This window comes from Trichoplusia ni, chromosome 11 (genome assembly GCF_003590095.1).
Source record: "Trichoplusia ni isolate ovarian cell line Hi5 chromosome 11, tn1, whole genome shotgun sequence".
NCBI lineage: Eukaryota > Metazoa > Arthropoda > Insecta > Lepidoptera > Noctuidae > Trichoplusia > Trichoplusia ni.
The window spans coordinates 7291140-7313979 of NC_039488.1; the positions used below are offsets into that span (position 1 = coordinate 7291140).

The window sequence follows — 22840 nt, forward strand, 5'->3', positions numbered from 1 at the left end:
GGTCAATGTAAAAATTGTCACCTTCGTTGTATCTGAATTCCATAACACAAGTGCTTTAGCAACTTACTTTGGGTTCAGAACAATGAATGTGATGTTGTCCGCATTTATTTATTTATTTACAATTTATTTATTAACTGTGTTAGACAGACACTGGTCAATTTGTAATAATCCGCTCAATATTGATAAGGTTTCTTCCTCATCGGTAGTTCCCAACCAGTTTTTTCCCACGTTTTTAAACACTCACTTTTCTTGTTGCAACCAACTGTTGTGTTCTATGTGTTATTTATGTAAGTATGTATTTCATATATTTAACAAAACTAGCTGTTGCCCGTAACTTCGTCCGCGTGGTTAGGAAATAAGATATTTTCTCGTACTAAATCGTACCCTTTGTGTTAATCCAGGGTGTCAGTTAACTCTAAACCAAATTTCATTAAAATCGGTTCAGCCGTTTTGACGTGAAGACGTAACAAACATACACACACACAAACTTTCGCCTTTATAATATTAGTGGGATTTAATCATGTCAGAGAATCAGGCAAACTAACCTCATATTTCTAAAGGTGCTAGCGTTCAAAAAACAAGATTACTGAATGAAAATTTATGGAAATAGTGCTTTTCATCACGTGAGTTAGAACTGTCGTTGTTATACTAATTTTCGAAAATATTATATCTATACTAACGATTGTTGTATGTCATTTCGCTAAGGATTCTGGCCTGGCTACAAGGCCCCACGTGTTGATGTAACAAAATACATTGTTTTTATTTATTTCATTCCACGTCTTACTTTGTTTTGTTTTACAAAAATAAGCGGTGAGTGACCAACATATTTCTTTGTTTTACAGAATAAATTAATTATTAAAATATTCCGCTTTCGATCGAGTTAAAATGAATAAAACAAATTGTCATTCGGCGACTTTTTAACCTAATTTTGAATGCTTATAAATCCAGGACCATTATAATAAATGTTATTTCTCGAAGCGCTAACGCTGACGAATCGCTCAAATGTATTGAACTGACAAGTCAAAGTCACGTCACTTGTCGAAAAGAATGTCATTCCCATACACATATTTTTCGCACTTAGGCGCTAGTTACCAACCCTTGCATAATGGACCACCAGTGTGCATAGAGTAGTTTTGACAGACTGTCAGTTCAGCCACCTCTACTTCCTCTAGAAGAGAAGTTTTCTCGGTTGTTAAACTAAGAGTACCGAGGTTTGATGCCCGGTACTTTCCATCCATTCTCAGTTTTTTTTCCTTTTCTGTTCTAATGCTATATATTGGCAAGACCCTTGATAAAGAGGGGGATAGAAGGCGGAATAAGTTCAATCGCCTTATGTACCACAATTATATATTCAAGTTAAAAAAAATGAGAAGGGTAAAAAGGTCGCAATGACTTAGAGGCAAAAAAACACAGGTTTGAAAACTTAAAACTTAACCTTTATTTATCAAGAACAATTCAGAAGGCACTGAATATGACATTCATATAGTGCTGCACGCTCTCCAGGTGTAAGGTCCACCAGGTTATGTAGCCGTAGAAGATGAACTGGACCACCTTGTCCAGGATCACCATCCTAGAAAGAAGGAGACAGAAGTAAGGTGAGAGAAATTGTACAATAATTGATATGTTTCTCATTGGATTCGATGTGGATAGAAAATACAGTCAAGTTTAATGAATCTACACTGAAGAATTTGAACAAATAGGCTTAAAAGAAACAAAATTTCTAATGTTGAAATCTGAAAATCACCAACCCACTGTGAGTTGGCGTGGCGATCAAGTCTCAAACTGACCTTATATATCAAGAGATATGTGCTCAGCAGATGAACGTATATAGGTAATATTATTATTGTCTGTTTTCTTTCAAGGGATAACTATATCAAGAGACCCGGTAAAGACCCGGTCCTTTTTGAGGCGTGCACGGGAACACTGGTCCAGCCTGCACACTTGCAGAGGCCTTATTGAGAACTTTATTATAATTATAATTAGGTTACCTTTTATAATGAGCTTTGGCCCTCGGCAAGTCCTCATCTTTCTCATGCAACAAGAACTTCCTCCCACCAATAATAGAGTTCACGAAGTATTTAAACTTGTCCAGGGTTTCCATATCGTAGTAGAAGTCCTTTTCATCCTCCTTCTTAATTTTCGATCTTAATGCGACTAGATTTGTATTGTCAAAAGTCCATTGCTTGGTTATAAAGTACGTGAGCGCGAGGTTCGCGATGTAGATCCTGCGTTGTACTTTGACCAGCCTGAAATTTACAATAGAATATTTGGGGTATTCTTTTTTCCTTTTAAATATTGCTGCAATATGTGCCCGACAGTGTCCATAATGGTTCTGTATTATTAGATTTTAAGACCTTGATGTACATTATGGAACGCAATAAATAATTGAGTATTGAATTAAATTATTGTGTCGCCGGGGGTTCACAAACATTCAAGTCACATGCACAATGACACCTAGATTCAGTCCAATATGTCGTACACAATTGCTTGTGCTACACGGGGATCGAACCCGCAACATGTCGCGCATAACGTGTCGGTGTTGGACTATACGACCCGGCTCTTCGTGCAGTTAGGTTCATTTGAAGCTAGGTAAGTTCATTCGGAATGGTATAAACTAAGAAACATTATTTTATGCATATTGGCTAAACCAGCCAAAGTTGTTTTGCGGTATAAAATATTTCTAGGAAATTACTCGTCTAGAAAAAAACATAGGAACAAAACACTTTCAGACATTATGATAATGATGATAGTGATGATAATACTCACATAGGTTTTTTCCCCAGAATCCATAGCAGAGTATCCACAAATATAGCCGGCAGCAAATGAAGAAGAATCACCTGAAACAGAAAAACTGATTTTACACATTTGTCACACAAGGATTATAAATATGAAAGTGTGGATGTTTGGATGTTTGTTACTCAATCACTCAAAAACGGCTGAACGGATTTGGATGAAATTTGGCATGCATATAGCCATTGACATGGAAAAGAACATAAGACCCTATTATCCCGATTTTTGAAATAGTTCCCGAGGGGGAAATTTAAAAGGTGTGTAAAAGCTATAAGATCTCAAAGGGGATGTATTTACATGGAAACGGGGACCACCGAAACTGAAGTCCATGCAGACGGAGTCGCGGGCAACAACTAGTATAATACATAAATGTTTTTATGTATGGATGTTCGTCCCTCTTTCACGCAAAAACCACTGAACGGATTTTAACGAAACTTGGTACACAGATAGTTCATAACCAAGATCAATAGGATAGTTTTTATCCCGACTTATATTCCCGTGGCGTCATTTTCGATTTTTGACTTTGGCAACAGCTAGTTTAAGTATATCCAAACTAATATTATAAATGCGAAAGTAACTCTGTCTGTCTGTCTTTCTGTCTGTCTGTCTGTCTTTTCTTCACGCCTAAACTACTGAACCGATTTGTGTGAAATTTGGTACAGACATAGTTTGAAACTTGAGAAAGGACATAGGATAGTTTTTATTACAAAAAATAAAAATAAAAAATAAAATTTATTACGGACATACTATATAATAGTGCCATCTATTGGTCAAATGTCGAGCTGTTCCTATGCTCCGTAGATAGATGGCGTTAATCGCGCAATGGTGTCATTACACGTGTTCGGTTCATGTTATTGTTTTAATTCATCGGAAAATCCATCAGAAAAATGTAAATAAACAGTAAAAAGGTGTAAAAAAAATAATATTAATATTATAAAAGTTTTACTACAAAGAAAATGCTCTAACGGAGTATAGATAATTCTATTAGTACTACGCGCAATGGTGTCGATCGTTACACGAGTTCGGTTCATGTTGTTTTAATTCATCGGAAAAAAGTAAATAAATAGTAAAAAGGTATGAAAAAAATAATAAAATAACATATAAAAAATATAATACTACTTATACGTACAAAGTATACGTATACGTATACGTACAAAGAAAATGCCCGAACGGAGTATAGATAAATAATCCGAGTTGTCACTATGGTCGATAGATGGCGTTGGGATCGAAATAGATCGCGCTATGGTTTCGTTACACGCATTTGGTTGGACATAGGATAGTTTTTATCCCAAAAATCCTGCGGGAGCGGGAACTTCTCAAAAATCCCGCGAGATCGGGAACTATGTGAGTAAAACCAAAAATCTGCCGGAAGTCACTGTTCCACGCGAACGAAGTCGCGGGCAAAAGCTAGTTGATAATAAAAGGCAGGTTTTTTAAAAATTTAAGAGGAGGTTCTCAATACGTCGTAAGTTTTTTTAACGCTTGTCACCTCAAAATTTCGGCCAGGCTGAACTGATTTTAAAAAAAAAAACGAAAAAGTACCCTCATTTCATCCCAAAAAAAAATCAAGTTTGGCTCCGTAGGTTTTTTTGAGACGGTTTTAATTTTTATTTTTTTCGTTATTGCGTTACCTTAATATAATGTATGGTCTTCGAAGTGGTGATATCGCCTCCAATAGCCCACAGCATATCGTTGAGGGGTACGGAGGGGTAGATCTCTTTGCTCAGCTGGATCATCTGCCCCATCGTGATGGTCTGGTGCTTGCCGGAGCAACAGTTGTAGATCGGGATGTCATCGGTTGGTGATAACCTGATGAAGAGAGCAAACAAAAACATGATCAAGATCAAGAAACAAAAACTATCATCATCATCGGCCTAGCCTTTTCCCAACTATGTTGGGGTCGGCTACCAGTCCAACCGGTTTCAGCTAAGTACCAGTGTTTTACAAGGAACGACTGCTTATCTGACCTCCTTAACCCAGTTACCTGGGCAACACAATACCCTTGGTTAGACTGGCTGTCAGACTTTTTCAAGCTTCTGACTACATGTAACGACTGTCAAAGATGTAGGAATTACAGCCCGGACCCACAATTTAACGTGCCTTCCGAAACACAGAGGAACTCGTTATGACAAAGATGGTCACCCATCTACGGACCAACCGCGTCAAGCATAGCTTAACCTGTGATCGAATCACTTATGCGGTTATAGCTTAGCCACGAGCAGCTACAAAAACTAATAAAACAGAAATAAACCTTAGGTAATCACCAGAAATCCAGAATTAAGAATCATAAACCAAAAATGAAGAATAAAAAAAGTAAAACCAAAATTAAAGTTCTTTATCTGAGCAAATTAATTATGTAAATGAATTCAAGATAACAGATAATATGCTTTTGTAATTCTCAATAAATAAATAAAGAAAAATTAGACCTAGACACAGAACAAATGATCTTGCTTATCATAGAAACAGTCGTTCAAACGTTCGTCGTCGCGGGTATCGATCCCGTTGTAAAGCAATCAGGGCCACTAGAGCAATTGACCAGTCAAATCTCCGCGACAATGTTAAACAGCATTTGAAAAGAGAACTTCGAATTTATGTTAATAACATTCAATACATTTGAGTGATTCTTTCTGTGTTAGTGCTCGGAGAAATGTTTTTTTGCTCACAGGCTGTTTTACCAGAAGAAACAAAAACCATCCTCCCCTAGGTTTCAGATTTCATTTTATGGAATAATATAGTACACAAGATTAACTTAGTTTTGGAATAGATATAGTGCGAAAACTCTCTTACTCTTTGGTTCCCCGCATCCAAGCAGCTGTGATTAAGGTTTTGATGGAGATATCCACCGGCATATAATCAGATATGAGGTCAGGATCCGAGTAAGAACTGCGCATGATACCTGGAAAAAGACATAAATATATTTAACAATAGACTCCCTCACAGATCAATGTATTCCATGTCTAGAAGGGGCTTTTCACGAACACTCAAGTCACATGTACGTCCAAATTCAGAACAAGTATTCTTGGATCACACAAGTTTGTCCTACGCGGGGATCGCACTCGCGACACGTCGCGCACAGTGCATTCAAATGTATTTGATAAGTAAGAGAAATATATTTGACTGTAGACTCCCTCACAGATCAATTTAACCCTTGCGTCGCAGGGCCTTTTCCCAAACACTCAAGTCACATGCACAAAGACACCCAGACTTGAAAAAAGCATTCGTGAATCACTCAAACAATTGATCTTGCTGAGGATGTAATCTGCGAAACATAACATCGCATACAGTAAATTTGTTGTGGTGACCTCAACCACTCGGCTATCCGTGCAGTTATTCTTTATTATATCCAACTACAGAATAAATGCTTTCATTTAATTATGACAGTAGCTTACCTTTCCCAGCAGCTACCATGAGACCTACAGGTCCGTTGAAGTTCTCTATCCATCCTGGCATCGGCTCAGAAACACTGGATATTACTGAAATATAAATTATAAAACTTTATTTATTTTCATAGTAACTATCGTGAGACTGATTCATTATCAAATGATGCGACAGTTTAATCACGCGTAATCGCGACTCGATCAAGATTAAGGACTCCGGTTGCGTCCGAAACTAGTCGAGCACTCCCGATAAATACGCGTGAGTAGACCGTTGCCTCATTTAATAAAATTACGTATCGTCAACAGTTAGTTCTTTGTCTTACCAATAGAAGGTCTGATGACTACGATTGGTAGTTGTCCCTTATTCTCGAAGATCACGTGCTCGGCTAACTGCTTCGTGAACACATATGTATTGGGCATCTCTCCCAAATATCTGAAAATATTACGAAATATGTTTTTAGAACGCTTTTAACAGGTTTTTTTCTGATTTGCAAAGACCGGGTCCGGGTCGGGGTTAAAAGCTTTCACGGGGTCACAGGCCCAATAGGCAAAAGAATTGTTGAGAATTTTTAATCAAAAATGCACGCGGATACAAAAATGTGTCGCGTTCAGTGGGTTTGGCGTGGAGACGTCAAGCAGGCTATCCGTGCAATCGAATGTCACTCTATTCAAATTTTACCAAAATGAGTCCAGTCGTTTTTATAGTTGTAAATTTCAGTGTTATCGGTTTGAAGCTACCCTGAAAATTTTAGCCTGCTAGCTTATCGGGAAGTGCCTCAAAATTTAGTTGCAAAAATCCAACCGGAACGACAAACAAAACATACAAGAAAAGTATAAAACGTGGGAAAGTACATACTTAGGAGTCAGTACTTTCAGGTAATGAGGATCGGTGTTCTCGCAGACTTCCAGAGTGTCTCTCCAGTCAGCCAGAGGAGGGTACAGGACCTCCTCAATAGTGTCCCGGTTTGTGTTCGAGTAGGACGTCGATACGTGGACGAATGCCTGAAAGAAAAGGACGACGATATTTTTGAGGTTTAGTTAAAATCAAATTAATGGATTAAAGTTTATGCTTAGTTTAGCTTTTACGAAAATTGGGAATGTTATATGTATATCTATAAAAAGATACATAATATCCTTACTTAATATTATAAATGTGAATGTAAGTGTGTTTGTTACGCTAAGTGATTGTCATGAAACTTTGCATACATGTTCTTTTAGGGATTAGAAGTGACATAGGGTTGTATTCAACTTAAAAACAGGATGATTTTTTACAACAATATCCCACGTGGGGGAGCCACAGGAAAATAATTGTTACACTACAAATTAAAATATCATCAAAGAATTTCATTTCTTGTAGATTGTAGACCCAAAACAGACAACTACTAACTCTAGATGTTCGGTTCCAAAATGTCATTCCTATGGAGAAGAAAATTCAAGCAATTCCATAACTTACTCATATGATGTGTGTGTATTAATGTATGCGAGCTTTACATTCGATTCAAAGTAAAAAAATGAATCTTACAGATAGATTCCTGACTTCCTTCGCCAAATCCACCATTTCCTTCGTCCCTCTGAGGTTCATCCTCACTGCAAATTCTAGGGGATCGTCGAATCTACGACAAAAGCCAAATTAGATGTCAAAGTACTAATTATTTAAAAAATCGTCTTCAAAATTGTGCCTATAACACTTGTAGAGTATGTTTAAAAAGAATGTAACAAAACAAAAAAGCTCTTTCTCAAAAACAACTAAACCGATTTTGATGAAACTTGTAAGTAGTAGTAGTAGTAGGTCTTCCTTTAATTGAACAATACCTAGTGCAACAATAATGACTTAAATCGGATTTGTAGTTCCGGACATCACATTCAGTCTGGTGACTGACAGAGAGTAATAGAAATAAAGTATTTGACAAAAAAAATATCTGTTTAGTGAGTCAGACAGATTTCCAAAAACATTGGATACATATTTTTTCTTTTATCTCGTAAAGAAAGAATTAAGGGAATCAGTGATTAAAAATCGCCTGTGACGTCACTTACCAGTACGCTTTTTACTAGCAAGTGATGTAACTAGCCCCGTACTTGATTAATACTTAATTGGTTTTAATCTTCTTTACTTTTTAATTATGTGATCAATTGAAAAACACGTATTCCATATTTATTGGCAATCTGAGTGACGGACAATACAGATTTATATTATTAAACTAGCTCACCCAGCAAACGTTGTTTTGCCTAATATTTTTTCCTAGTTGCATGTATTTTTAATGAAACATTATAAAAAAAAAAAAATTCGTCCAGCAGCCCTGAACACTTAGGGGTATGAAAAATAGATGTTCGTCGATTCTCAGACCTACTGAATACGCATATAAAATTTGGTAAAAATCGGTTAAGCCGTTTCGGAGGAGTACGGTAACTAACATCGTGACACGGGAATTTTATATATTAGAAGATTTAATCAAATACCCTATTGGTTCTGTTTTTACCTTTTACTTACGGAACCCTAAAAATATGTAAATGATTGACATTTACCTTACACTTGCGGCAACATGAAAAATGATGTTCACACGATTGACTAGCAGGGCGCGGTCTTCTTGAGACATACCTGAAAGATATAATACAGAGGAAATTAAGAAACCTGGATGAAAAATATGGAAACCATTATAATCATGAGAGAAATGACTGGCCTATTGATCTACTAAATTATAGGCCTAACTGTTATACCGGAGGTTGATTTCCACCCAGGACAAATGTTTGTGTGATGAGCACGATGATTTGTGTCTGGGAGTAATTTATTTTAATAATAAATAAATAAATGCGGACAACATCACATACATTGTTCTGAACCCAAAGTAAGTTGCTGAAGCACTTGTGTTATGGAATTCAGATACAACGAAGGTACCACAAACACCCAGACCCGAGACAATGTAGAAATGTGAATTTTTACATTGACCCGACCGGGGATCGAACCCGGGACCTCAGAGCTAGCGACACCTTGAAACCGGTGCGTACGCCACTCGACCACGGAAGTCGTCAGTATTTACGTTATGTATATATGTATGTATTTAGGAATATATGTTTGCCACTAGTCTTCTACTCATAATACAAGCTTTGCTTAGTTTGAGACTAGACAGCTTTGTGTAAAACCTTTGTTTTTTATTACAACATAACAATATTCTCTCAAAAGTTTAGAGAATTTTCCAATAAAACCAAATTTCCCAAACTTAATTTTAATCAGCTAAGTAATTATCGTCAACGCGTCAGCTCACGATTAAGGACTCCGGTTTATACCGAAACTAGTCGGGCGATCCCGATAAAGACGCGTGAGTAAACCGTAGGTGCGGTCCGATCCGTCCTACGAAAAGAGTTGTAATAATAATATGATGAGTAAACCCTCACCTAGTCCAACTTCTAGGACATCTCCAGCGACGACAAACACCTTGGATGCAAATAGATTTGGTTTTTCCGCTCGAAGACGGTCGAAGCACTGAAATAAGACGTAGGATATTATTTTTATGCACGAATAGCTCTGTACTAAACCCACCACGTTGATTTGTGACATGTTTTTAGTTTGATGTCTGCGTACTATAATTTATGTGATTCACAAATACTTGTACAAATAGGCCGAAAAAAATTGTTCAAAGAAATCTTTTTGCTTATCATCCAAGCGTTGCTTAACCTAAATTTTATGTTTTATGGATTATAGAGCTGCGGCAACAAAAATATGTCATCCGTCGAGCTATCACATTTCATGAGATCCAGTCCCTTAACATATGGACGGACAAACGGATATGATAGAGCGGAGTCTCATAGGACATTTTTACCCTCTGTTTACGAATCCCTAGAAACCAATCGTAATTTTTCCTCGATTTTTATATAAAAAACAAAAACAACGTATTTTGTAAAATAGGCTAGAAATAAAGTTACTTCTATTAGAGCCTATTACGCCTATTTATTTTATACAAGACTATTCCTCGCATTATTCGTTTTTAACCTTTAGTACATTTCGTACGCGACCTACCAACCGTCTTTAATTAAATGTTAATTAATAAATACTTCATTAATGGATTTCGTAGCGAGTAAGCACTTGACAATGTGACTGCGGAATCGTAGCACCGGAATAAATAGACTGATAAAAATATGAAATGTATAGGAATGATATTCCTTTTCGGCAAATGACGTGACTTTGACTTGTCAGTCCAATACATTTAAGGGATTTGTCAGTGTAATGTAACAGGCAAAGATGTCCAAATGTCTTGTTCAGTTTCACAATCATTCAATTCATATGCACAAAGACAAAAAGACTCAGGACAAGCATTCGTGGGTCACACAAATGATTGTTCTACGATTATTACATAAAAAAAATAATTACCAAACCGCGTTTATTAATTGTTTAAGAATCTTGAACTTTGCTCTATTTAAAATAGAATGCTTTTCTTTATGAATATTTATTGTCCTACGATATAAGGTCGAATGTCGAAAGAGTCGTTGCGTAGTTTCATACTTTGGATTAGGCATGTTAAAGTCATATGTGTGAACATTATAGATTAAAAATTACGCTGATCAGCTGATTACGTGGTATTTTTCGAGTTAATACAACGAGGCTATGACACTCACAAATAAAATAGCTATCGATTGATAAAATGAGTATCAAAATCGATTCAGTAGATCGTTTAAATGCCTCCCGAATTAAAGAAAAAAATTCTTCCAAATTCTAGTCTCGCGGAGGGTTTCACAAATATTCAAGTCATATGCACAAGAGACTTAAGAAGCATTCCTGAATCACAAAAATAATTGTTCTTACGGGGATCGAACCTGCGACACGTCGCGCACAGAGAGTTTGGAAGGGAAACCACTTGGCTATCCGTTCAGTCAAATTTACAATATTCAGTTATTCATTCAGCTCTATATTATTAGTATAGAAATAGTATAATTTATGCACAAGTTGACCGGTAACAGGTTAAGCAACGCTTTATACTGTCGTTCTGTGGATGGGTGACCATCTAAGTCATAACGATCCACCGTGTTGCAGAAAAAATCGCTTTAAATTGTAGGTCCCATTTGTAATTATTCACCTTTGATAGTCGTTATAGGTAGTCAAAAGAAAGTCTGACAACCAGTCTAACCAAGGGGTATCGTGTTGCCCAGATAACTGGGTTGAGGAGTTCAGATAGGCAGTCGCTCCTTGTAAATCCGGTTAGACTAGAAACCGACCTATACCTATAACAGGAGCTGGTTCTTATTCTACAGCAGTATAAACACTATTCTTGCTCCTCTCTTCTTCAACAACCTACCTGAGAAGAATACATCTGATCTAGTCTATCTTCTGACTTCACTCCCTTCTTGTTCCTCATGAGGATGTAGATCCTGTCCAGCTCCGAGCAGGAGTAGAGGAGCTTCTCAATCAAGACTTTCCCCATAAATCCTGAAAAAACAGAAGTTTAAGTGGTAAATATGCTTTTAGTTCCTTCTGAATAACTGCGAGCTTCTGTTTAATGGACAGCAAAAACTGCGAGTATTACACAATTTTCTATTACTATATTCTTTTACATGATTATTGCTCAGTTACATTATGGCATAATAACACATTTATGATGAGATTGAGTTCCAACAAAAATTGCACGATTATTGCACAATTATAGCACTATTTTGTATGGTTATCCCTACTTAATATTATAATTGCGAAAGTAACTCTCACTGTTACGCTTTCACGTCAAACCACTGAACTGATTTTAATGAAATTTGGTACAGAGATAGTGTTGACCTTGAGAAAGAACATAGGATAGTTTTTATCCGGGACTTTTGAAGAGTTCTCTCGGAAACGCGATATAACCGACCTCGACGCGGGCGAAGCCGCGAGCGAAAAGCTAGTTAACAATAATCGTACAATTATTGCTTGACATTTTAAGGTTTGAATTTCATTAGACAAAATTTTGTCAAAAAAAATACTATTTTACATTTTGCTATGTCTTGGCTTTTGATAAGTAAATTAAGTTCCCGCTGAATATTAATAAAATATTAAATTAATAGTTGTTAGTCGTACAATGAACCCTTCTTATTTACAAGGTTTTATTAAAATTAACTCAAAAACATGATGTACATAGTAATTTACTTAATTACCGTACAACAATGTTTTTGCATCATAAATACAAAAAAAACTCATTTACAAGGTGTGAGAAATATCTCCTGTTTACAATACATTGCGCGCTTTGTAGCTTGTATATTAAAAGTGATGTATTATTGCCGGCAATGTATGTATAACAAGTTTTTTTAATCTTAATCAGTTTTATGTCGACACTAGCTGTTGCCCGCGACTTCGTCCCCGTGGGTAGAAGATAGAAGTTATGATTTATACCTGCCCTGTTTTTTTTTCACATTTTCCATTGTACCTTCGCTCCTATTAGTCGCAGCATGGTGGTTTATAGCCTAAAGTCTTCCTCGATGAATGGTCTATTCAACTCAAAAATATATTTTCAATTTGGACCAGTAGTTCCTGAGATTAGCGCGTTCAAACAAACAATCAAACATACTCTTCAGCTTTATAGATTAGTATAGATAGTATAGATTAATGTTTTTTTGTCTTATACAAGCTTTTTTCGCGGCTTCACCCGCGTGTAGATCAGATATCGCTGCAATATAGCCATAAAGATAGACGAAAAAACCAAATCTGAATATATGAAACTCAAAGGTTCCCAACAGACTTACTCTGAAACGAATTTTTTGGACCCCGATTCTGCTATTTACAATCGCCAATGAATAATTTGAAATTATTCCTATTCTCTTAAGCATTTTGCCAACACAATAATTAGAAATTCATTGTATTGACCTTCAGAGTGCCGTCCCGTACTGAATTTCCAATTATTATGTAGGAAAAATGCTTAAGTGAATACAAAAAATGTTATTTTAAACCAATTTTCATTCATTCATCGGCCATTGTTAAAATCAGAATTGGGGCCCTGTAAGTCGTGTAAGGCATTTATACTCAGGGTCACTTTCAAGGCTCATATAAAACCTATTTGTAAGAACAGACTGGACTACCAAAGTTAATCCGAAAACGACCCCTCCTCTTCTCCCTTTAAGAATACAAAAGTCTTCTAGCAAGGCGGCGCCCGCATACCTACTCGCACTTCTACGTTTTATTCGAGATTTCCAAAATTATAAAATGACTAGCTGTTGCGCGCGACTTCGTCCGCGTGGTTAGAAGATATAAGTTATAATTTATACCTGCCTTCTATCTATCTTGTAGGATTCAGTCAGCGTTTGCAATGTAATCGCAAAAAATGTGTTTTTTTACGACCTCACATTAGAAACCTCAAAAATTGTAGCCTATGTGTTATTCTGATGTATAAGCTATATTGTGGTAAAGTTTCATTCAAATCCATTCAGTAGTTTTTACGTGAAAGAGTAACAAACATCCATACATCCATAATTACAAACTTTCGCCTTTATAATAGTAGTAGGTTGTAACGGTTTACTCACGCCCATTTATCGGAATAGCCCGACTAGTTTCGGTCCCGGGTCGAGAGTCGAACATCGACTCGTGACCCCGCCGCTTCAGCTCATGATTAAGGACTCCGGTTGGGTCCAAAACTAGTCGGGCGATCCCGATAAATACGCGTGAGTAAACCTTTACATCATTTAATAATGAATCATTCTCACGATAGTTACTATCAAAATGTTTCCAAAATTGCTCTTCGAAAATGTAAATTGTAGTTTTTTGCATTACCAAAACAACTTTCAAAATCGGATCAGTAATTTAGATGTTACAACATGACATACCGACATTCACTTTTATTAGGCAGTTACCAAAGTTAGTCAACATTTGAATACAATGCATTTAATAAATCACCAGAAAAAAACATGAAACAAACGTATTTTTTTGCAAGATTTTGCTTAATTTGCACATTAAGTGTTGTATATGCGATGACGACGCACGTAACAATCTAAATTATAATCACTCGTTGAGTAGAATGAAATAAAATTATCAAAATTGAAACACCTAAAAACTTAACTAAATTCTTTAAAACGAATCGCGAAAACCACTAAACGGATTGAGATGAAACTTAGTACACAGATAGTTCATAACCAGGATTAACATATGGGAGAGTTTTTATCCCGATTGTATGTTGATGTGGGATCATTTTCAATTTGTAGCGGGCGGGTCCGCGGACTACAGCTAGTATTATACTTTTAAGATATTCTCTGTGGCCTACGATTTTATGGCTAAACCACTTAAAAAAATACGGCAATATTTGATAAGGGAATGGGTCATCATCATCATCATCATCATCCACAGCCTTTATCCTCCCACTGCTGGGCATAGGCCTCCCCTTTCTCGTGCCAATTTCTACGGTCCTGTGCTAGCCTCATCCAGACTCGACCCGAGACCTTTATCATGTCATCGACCCATCTTGCTCCCGGACGATCGACGACGAGGGGATGGTTGACTTATAAACAATATTGTATTAACTAGAAAAACGTGTGGGTAACCGCAGGCAATAAATACTTATATTTTTTCATGAAGGGAGTTGTTCTCTTATTAAATAACTACTTTCGGAGTACCTAAGGAATTTAATCCTTGTGTCACGGATACTTTCAAAAACTTTCAAGCCACATGCACAAAGACACTCAGACTCAGGACAAGCATTCGTGGATGATACAAATGCTTGTCCTACGCGGGGATCGAACCTCGCATATTGTGTTTAGTGTAAGACCTATACCACTGAGCTATATTTGCAGCTTGAAAAACTAAAAAAACATGCAAACACCTAAACAAATTTTGCCCATATCATATTAGTTAAACATATTTATTAGTCAGCAGTATTCAAATAAATACAGTCACATAATACACATTGTTATGCACAATGCCCAATAACAAATCTAAATATAAATTAAACTTATACAAAAACTAAACGAAACAATTAAAATTAACTTTGAGAATGTTCTGGAAATCGTTTATTTTTCGCACAGTACTATATACGTGCAAGTGCGTTAAGCAACGCAATCGGCTGAAGCCTAAATCTGTTTTTTACAATAATGAATAGTATCAAATTTAATCGTAATAGTGTCAAAAAGTAATATAACGTTTTAAACGTGCCTGAGATACGGCCTATTTGAAATAAAAACTTTTTGATTTTGATTTTGATTTTAATCCTATTTCCATTCATCCATCGCCGATTGTAAATAGCTGAATTCTGACTCTGTTGACAAGTTACATGTCTCCTCGCTAACGCTGACGAATCACTCAAATGTATTGAACTGACAAGTCAAAGTCACGTCACTTGTCGAAGAGGAATCTATACTTAATATTATTAAGTTGAAGAGTTTTTTTGTTTATTTGAACGCGCTAATCTCAGGAACTCCTGGTTTAAATTGGAAAATTCCTTTTGTGTTGAATAGACCATTCATTGAGGAAGGTTTTAGGCTATATACTATCACGCTGCGACTAATAGGAGCGAAGATACAATGGAAAATGTGGAAAAAACAGGGCAGGTATAAATCATAACATATATCTTCTAACCACGCGGACGAAGTCGCGGGCAATAGCTAGTGTTATTCATAAATTTGAAGTTTAAAATTCGCTTTCTATTCGAATGTAATGTAACATTGTCTGAATATTCAGATTTTCGAAACCAGACCGCTTTTCAGGCACTAGTGCACAACCAAAATGCATGGAAACGTTGCAATTATAAATCTAGGTGCACTTTTACAAAATTTCATTCCTATGGAAAAAAAACGGGAAAGCTACACACAACTCCACAAAAAACGATGAGTTGCTGATGTTATATTAGGTGACAAATCTAACTTAGGTATATGAGAAGAGGCCTATGTCCAGCAGTGGGGGTCCACATTTGAAAACTGGTTTTATGATTACAATACCGGTGATTATTGTAACGTTTTAAAAGGGTCTGTAAACGGCCTACATGAAATAAAAACTTTTGATATTATTTTTTATTTATTTATTTACACTTCTATACATTAAATGTACAATGGCGGACTTAATGCCTGAGGCATTCTCTACCAGTCAACCATAGGGTAATGCAGAGATATCAAGAGGTAGGTGTGCCTATAAATAAAGGTAAGGTAGTATATATATATCCAATTAAACATACATAATGTGCAATATGTAGACTTACTTATTTACATACTAAGGAAAATAATACTAATACATAAGATATAGTACATACACATACTTAGATGTGAATCGACTTTTGTTGCTGACCATACCTGCCTGTAATTTATTTAACGTAACAATAATTTAATAATAGAACTTTGTTAACATCCTTGTTTTAACATACATTTTTTTTGGTTCCGCAACCGTGAGCTAAAATCACAATCTCATTGCTCAGGTTCCCATCGCTGTTCGTCTGACGCATTTAGACATTTTTTTACTGATGATATTTTACTGTTCCCGCTATTAATGGCGGATTGTGAAGCTTGCCACCACCCCTGACGTGACGATCACGACCACTCTGGCAAGAGTGTAGCGACAAGGAAGAACAGAGCTATTAATAAGTAATCTAACCCTGTATGAAAGTACCAATTTTTGTTCACCTTAACCTCACTTTAGTTTCGCGATAACGAAATACATAAGTAGTAATTTTTTTAACCATCTAGCTGATTCTAGCTATAGAATTTATTCATATTCATATTCATATATTTATTTGCATTCCATAGTGTTAGATAGATATAACAGATGGATGGACAGACGGACGGACAGACGGATGGACAGGCGGACGGACAGACGAGCAATCGACATGACAGACAGATAGTGGAGCCTTATTAATATTATGTTCAACCCAAAGGGTTGTAAAACTAAATTAATTCTTATTTTTTTTCCAAAAAAAAAATCTTGCTTCTGGCACTCACAGTGAATACAGTTTGTGAGGCACTTAACATCAAAATCGAATTACATTGAATCCAATGTATATTGCCACTAAAGAAAATTTAAAATTGACTGTCGTGGACCGCACGTGGCCTTAGATAGCAAAGCACATTGACGTTTAGTATGAGAAGGAGGTGACATTTGCCCAGCAGTGGGTTCCTACATAACCAAACAAATATAAATTCTATTCTCTTCACACTTAGGCGAAGTAAAACAAAGCAATCTGTTTTAATTGCATAATAATATAATATGTTGGACTTACCCGAGCCTCCGGTAATGAAAATAGTTTTCCCTTTATAAAACTCAGGAATAGTCGGCACATCACTAACATCTCGTTCTTCTAAGAAACCCATTTTTAACCGACTCCAACGAAACAAGACAAAAAAATACGTATACAACACTTAATTTAACTAAACTCCAAAAAAAAGAACACAATAGAATTCAAAAAACCAATTCCAAACTCAAAATTCAAATTAACACGATTAAAAAAATTCAAATACAAAACTGTTCCATTTACAAATCAAAGATTCTCAATTTAAATTTTAATTGACGTTCCATAAATGATTTTGTTTTTTTTTTCAACTATAGTGTAGTGCTGATCGCTTGCACGAAAGAGTTCGAATGCCGTCGTTTGTAATACGACACTCCGATGACTAGTGAACTTGTTAAGGTGGCTTAATTGCTCATTACAATTGCAGTTTTAATTTGTATAATTAAATGCAGTATGACATAACCGTATTTCCTACTTCAGAATGATTTTACTGAAATACAATCAATGTTTATTGACTTATATGAAAAGAGGTTTGTTTCCAAGTTGTGGGAAACATATTTTTTTTTATAAAATTCACCTTGTTTCTGAAGGCATGTTATACTGTGGGTCCCGGCTGTTATTCATGCATCAATGACAGTCGTTACGACTTGCTAAGGGGTATCGTGTTACCCAGGTAAATGGGTTCAGGAGGTCATAGGCAGTCGCTCCTTGTAAAACACTGGTACTTAGCTGCATTTGTTTAGACTGGAAGCCGACCCCAACATAGTTGGGAAAGGTCTAGAATAATGAAATGATTACGATAATTCCGACCTATAATTCTACTTTTACCAGGGTTGCAAGAGGGTGTTTGGTCTAAAAGTCAACAGATATCCGTCATTGCAACTCTTGTAAGCTAGGATCTACAATGAAACTAACGAAAACCACCGAAACACTTTAGTTTGAGCCCAAGGGAACCGTTAACTGTCTTTTTTCCTAATCATGAATCCTCTTGGACACGAACTCCCTCGGGGGAGGAAATGGGTAGTGTCAGAATCTTACTGACTAAACCTGAACCGTCGTGCTACGTCATCCGCGTTTTTGAGTCGGTGTATGGTAATGCGTTGCAGTCCTTCATACAGAGGTAAATACCCCTAGCCTCTGGCTCCCAGTCCGATGTTTTTGACTGATGGTCAGAGTAGTCTCAGGAGACTAGGTCACTCCTGTATGACTTTGGGGTCTCAGAAACGAGGAGGTCCTCGATTTTGCAGTTTTCTAACTTCAGAACTTTGGACTGTATGATTTGTTGAATTTTTTTTTATTTCACGAAAAATAGTTGTCATTTGACAGCTGGCCTGTTGGTTTAGTAGTTAGTGGCCTTGACTGCTATACAGGAGGTCTTGGGTTCGATTCCCATCCAGGACAATTGTTGTGTGATGAACACGAACGTTTGTTCTGTGTCTGGGTGTAATTTATCTATATTATGTCTGTATTTAGAAATATATAAGTATGTTTATCAGTGGTTTAGTACTCATAATACAAGCTCTGCTTAGTTTGAGACTAGATGGCGTTGTGTGAAAGTTGTGGTAGTTTATTATTATATTTCTTACCATAATTTCATCACATTTGGCTTAATAGTTTTTATTTGATGTCGGTTAACGTAAGTATATACGAAAATAATACGTACGTATAAAACATACGTAATTTGATGCCAAATATAATTATTTTATTAACATTAAATTCGCCTTAAGTAAGAATCAGCAATTTTTTTTATATTTACGTCATAATTTACGGAGTTGCATTTTAGACTTGGATTTGAATAGGTATATAATATACTATGACACTAATAATATAAATGTAAAGGTTGATAAGTGTGTATTTATGACCGTATGAATGATTGGTATATTTGTAACCTCTTCACGCTTAAACCACTAGACCAATTTCGATGAAATTTATTTTTTGTAGCTGACACATTAACACTTAGGGTTGTATTTCAGTTTTATCGCTAATAGCAATATCGGAAGATAATGAAGATATGGGAACAGTGGCACGTTCATATTAACACTAGCTTTTGCCCCCAACTTCTTTCGCGTGGTTAGAATATATAAGTTAGGAATTCTTGAACGGAAACCCCCGAAGATGAATATTTTTCACCGTTTTTGCCACATTTTCCATTGTATCTTCGCTCCTATTAGTTGCAGCGTGATGTTATATAACCTAAAACCTTCCTCGATGAGTGGTCTATTGAACAAAAAAAGAACAATAAATAACGAAACAACAAAATAATTTTTCAATTTGAACCAGTAGTTACTGAGATTAGCGCGTTCAAACAAACAAACAAACTCTTCAGCTTTATATATTAGTAATCATTTGCTCTATATCTGGATGCCATTTATCCTATATCAAGTAGGTTAAGAATACATAAGGAATGTTGTTTAATAAAAAACAAATCCCGCTGTTGGAAATTTAACTCTTGTATCTCGGGATGTTTCACACACGTTCAAGTCGTTCAAGTTTGACGACCTCCGTGGTCGAGTGGCGTACGCACCGGTTTCAAGGTGTCGCTAGCTCTGAGGTCCCGGGTTCGATCCCCGGTCGGGTCAATGTAAAAATTAACATTTCTACATTGTCTCGGGTCTGGGTGTTTGTGGTACCTTCGTTGTATCTGAATTCCATAACACAAGTGCTTCAGCAACTTACTTTGGGTTCAGAACAATGTATGTGATGTTGTCCGCATTTATTATTTATTATTATTTAAGACATGTAAACAAAGACACACAGACTTACGACAAACATTCGTTGATCACGCTTGTTCTACGCAGGGATCGAACCCGTGTCACATAAAGCATAGTGAGTTTTTCTTGGTGACATTAACCACTCATTTACCGTGACATAAGGATTAAATAAATTAGTAAGATTGATACTAGATGGCGCTGTGTCTCCATTGTACAGCGGTAGGTGGGCGAAACTGGGTGCTGTCCAATGTAATCTGACCTTCAAAAAGTGCTACTTAGTAGCCTAATTTGAATAAACGACTTTTGAATTTGATTTTATCGAATACCCTGCAACAAAGTAGGTACCAGGTAGTAAAATTATGTCTAATAGTTTTGATAAACACCCGAATACAAACTACAATTGTATACGGAATATAGTTTGTGTAATTATTGCAAATTAAGGCCGTTTACAGTAAACTATTAATTATCTTTGAAGCAAGGTTAGGTTATGCGTACTGAAGGTTAAATGGAAAACGCGAGCTGTGTAGAAATGTAATAAAATGGAATAAATAACACTTTATCTGGGTTGTGGGATTGGAATTTATTTGCTGTCAGAAAGATAAGAAGACTATTGTGTGTTTCACATCTCAGCGCAGGACTTCTTCCATGTAGGCAAGGGAAAAAAAACTTTTTGAGGATAAATATTGGTGGGGATCCCTAAAAAATCTTAGTTTAGCAAATGGGAAAAGGGCATCTTCGGGTTTGGTGTGGTTGAGGTCGCCACACCAAACCCACTGAGCGTGACGTGTCGCGGGTTCGATCCCCGCGCAGGTCATTCATTTATGTGATCCAGAAATGCTTGCTCTGAGTCTGGATGTCATTGTCTTGGTGACTGGTGTCTTTGTAAAGCCCCCCGCGACACAAGGATAAAATTCCTTTGTTCGGCAGTCGTTTAAAAAGCCTAATTTCTTAAGTCACTTTAACCTTCATTTAATTAGGTGACACATTGTCTAAAGAACAATACAAACTAACAATAGTTACAAAATCTTTTTAAACAATTGTTTTAATAAATACTTGACCTATTTCAACGGAAATTCTTGAATGTCGTTATGGCCTTGCGATCCTATTCATAGGTTTGTACACACGTGGTACAGCTTCGATCCCAACGCAGGCAAGGTACCTACTGATATGACTTTTTCAATGTTATAGGTACTTTCTTAATTACTTAAGGCTCTGCATATTTTACTTAAAAACAAAACCAATAATTAAAATAAGGTATCAAAAATTCATCGGCATCGCTGCCGACTGGGAGTGTGCCCAAAAGGCTGGCAGCATTGCCACGTTGAATGGCAATGCTAATCCTCTGAGCTAGGTCAAAGCCAGCCTTTGGGTCACGAGAAGTGTCGAAGACACCACTGACAAACGGTGAAAGGAAAACATCGTGAGGAAACCTGGGTACCAAATATTGGAATCTGAAATCGTCGAGGTATAAATATAAACGGGTGTAAATACGGGTGCATATTATGTATGTATTTAGAAATATATAAGTATGTTTATCAGTTGTCTGGTACTCATAATACAAGCTCTGCTTAGTTTGAGAATAGATGGCGGTGTGTGAAATTTGTGGAATATTATGTTATATAAACGAACGCACCTATAAATATTTAAAAATAAATTTCCAAACCCGTCAAATATTGACATCTGTCAATAATTTAATAAACAAAACGACAGAAAACAATTCATAAATATTTTTTAACATTTTTTTTCTTTAGTAGATATTTATTTTATTTTAATTTAGTTTAGAAATTAAATCTCAAAATGGCGAAAAAGAAGGAGAAGAAGAAAAAAGTAAGTCTTTTTGTATTTTAAGATTATTAGGGAAAAAAGTTAAACAACTCCCATTTTGATAGTAACTATCGTGAGAATGATTTATTATTAAATGATGTAACGGTTTACTCTTGCGTATTTATCGGTATCGCCCGACTAGTTTCGGAGCCCGGAGTCATTAATCATGAGCAGAGGCGGCGGGATCGAGACTCGAACAGGGCTACCCCGATAAATACGCGTGAGTAAACCGTTACATCTTTTAACAACTCCCATTTATAAGAACCCGATGAGAGTAGGATGAGATGGAATGACAATTTAGATGCATACCACAAAAAATGGATGGAAGGAAGGACCAATAGTCCAGACAGAGAGGAAAAATCGAAGAGAGGCCTTTGGTCCTGGGCCCCAATTTCGCTATTTACAATGGCCGATGAATGAATGGAAATAGGATCAAAATTACACTATACGTATCATATAAGCATTTTTTCAATACAACAATTGGAAGTTTGGTACGGGGCGGAACTCTCACTGTCAATAAAATGATGAATGATGATGAAGCATTTGTGTGATCCACTAATACTTGTTCAGAGTCGTGATGTACAAAGTAGAATAGAATACAAATAGAGCCAAATTTAATCCAATTACCATTCATTCATCGGCCATTATTAATAGCGGTATTTTAGCCCTGCGGCGGGATATAACGGCTTAACAAACGAAAAGATTAAAGTCTCCTTATAAAACTAAACCTTAACCATCGACGGCTAAACAAAAACATCCTCTTTAGGACTGTTTTCGCACTTTCTGTTTGTGATTTAACAACTCCCAAACACGGATTGAGCGATTTCATTGTATTTTGTCTCGTGTTAAAGGTGAATTGTGGTCGCCATTAAAAAGTTGTAGGAGGTTGAAAGTCAAAGAATGTCGGCGAATTTGTTTGAATGGGCAATCACATAAAAGCGCATTGAAATAGAATATTGATGACTTAATCGAGAGAGTTCTTCGCTTGATC

General features: G+C 36.4%; 2 protein-coding genes across 2 annotated transcripts in view; one reads left to right on the forward strand and one right to left on the reverse strand.

The window, feature by feature from the left end:
• Positions 1–1425: 1425 nt before the first annotated feature.
• Positions 1426–17689, reverse strand: LOC113498547 (putative fatty acyl-CoA reductase CG5065). The gene is made up of 13 exons (XM_026878584.1): positions 17306–17689; positions 11453–11583; positions 9558–9645; positions 8691–8763; positions 7690–7780; positions 7024–7169; positions 6491–6600; positions 6180–6263; positions 5578–5686; positions 4422–4599; positions 2767–2837; positions 1989–2246; positions 1426–1570 (listed from the first exon to the last, which is right to left on the reverse strand). Exons 1-13 carry the CDS (start codon positions 17394–17396, stop codon positions 1456–1458), a joined length of 1545 nt encoding a protein of 514 aa, XP_026734385.1. The 5' UTR covers positions 17397–17689; the 3' UTR covers positions 1426–1455.
• Positions 17690–21752: 4063 nt separating this feature from the next.
• The window catches only part of LOC113498980 (axonemal 84 kDa protein-like), a 40233-nt gene continuing 39145 nt past the window's right edge, over positions 21753–22840 (forward strand). Inside the window, exon 1 of the mRNA XM_026879261.1 lies at positions 21753–21852. Coding sequence (XP_026735062.1) covers positions 21823–21852 — 30 coding nt within the window. The 5' untranslated portion in view covers positions 21753–21822. The remainder of the gene's footprint in view (positions 21853–22840) is intronic.

Excerpts from the sequence above, each read along its gene's own strand:
- LOC113498547 (XM_026878584.1), bottom strand. The coding sequence starts at position 17,396 with ATGGGTTTCTTAGAAGAACGAGATGTTAGTGATGTGCCGACTATTCCT. Across the intron at positions 6,264-6,490 it reads AGTCATCAGACCTTCTATTG|TAATATCCAGTGTTTCTGAG; the intron begins GTAAGACAAAGA and ends TTTATATTTCAG. Across the intron at positions 2,247-2,766 it reads ATTCTGGGGAAAAAACCTAT|GCTGGTCAAAGTACAACGCA; the intron begins GTGAGTATTATC and ends TGTAAATTTCAG.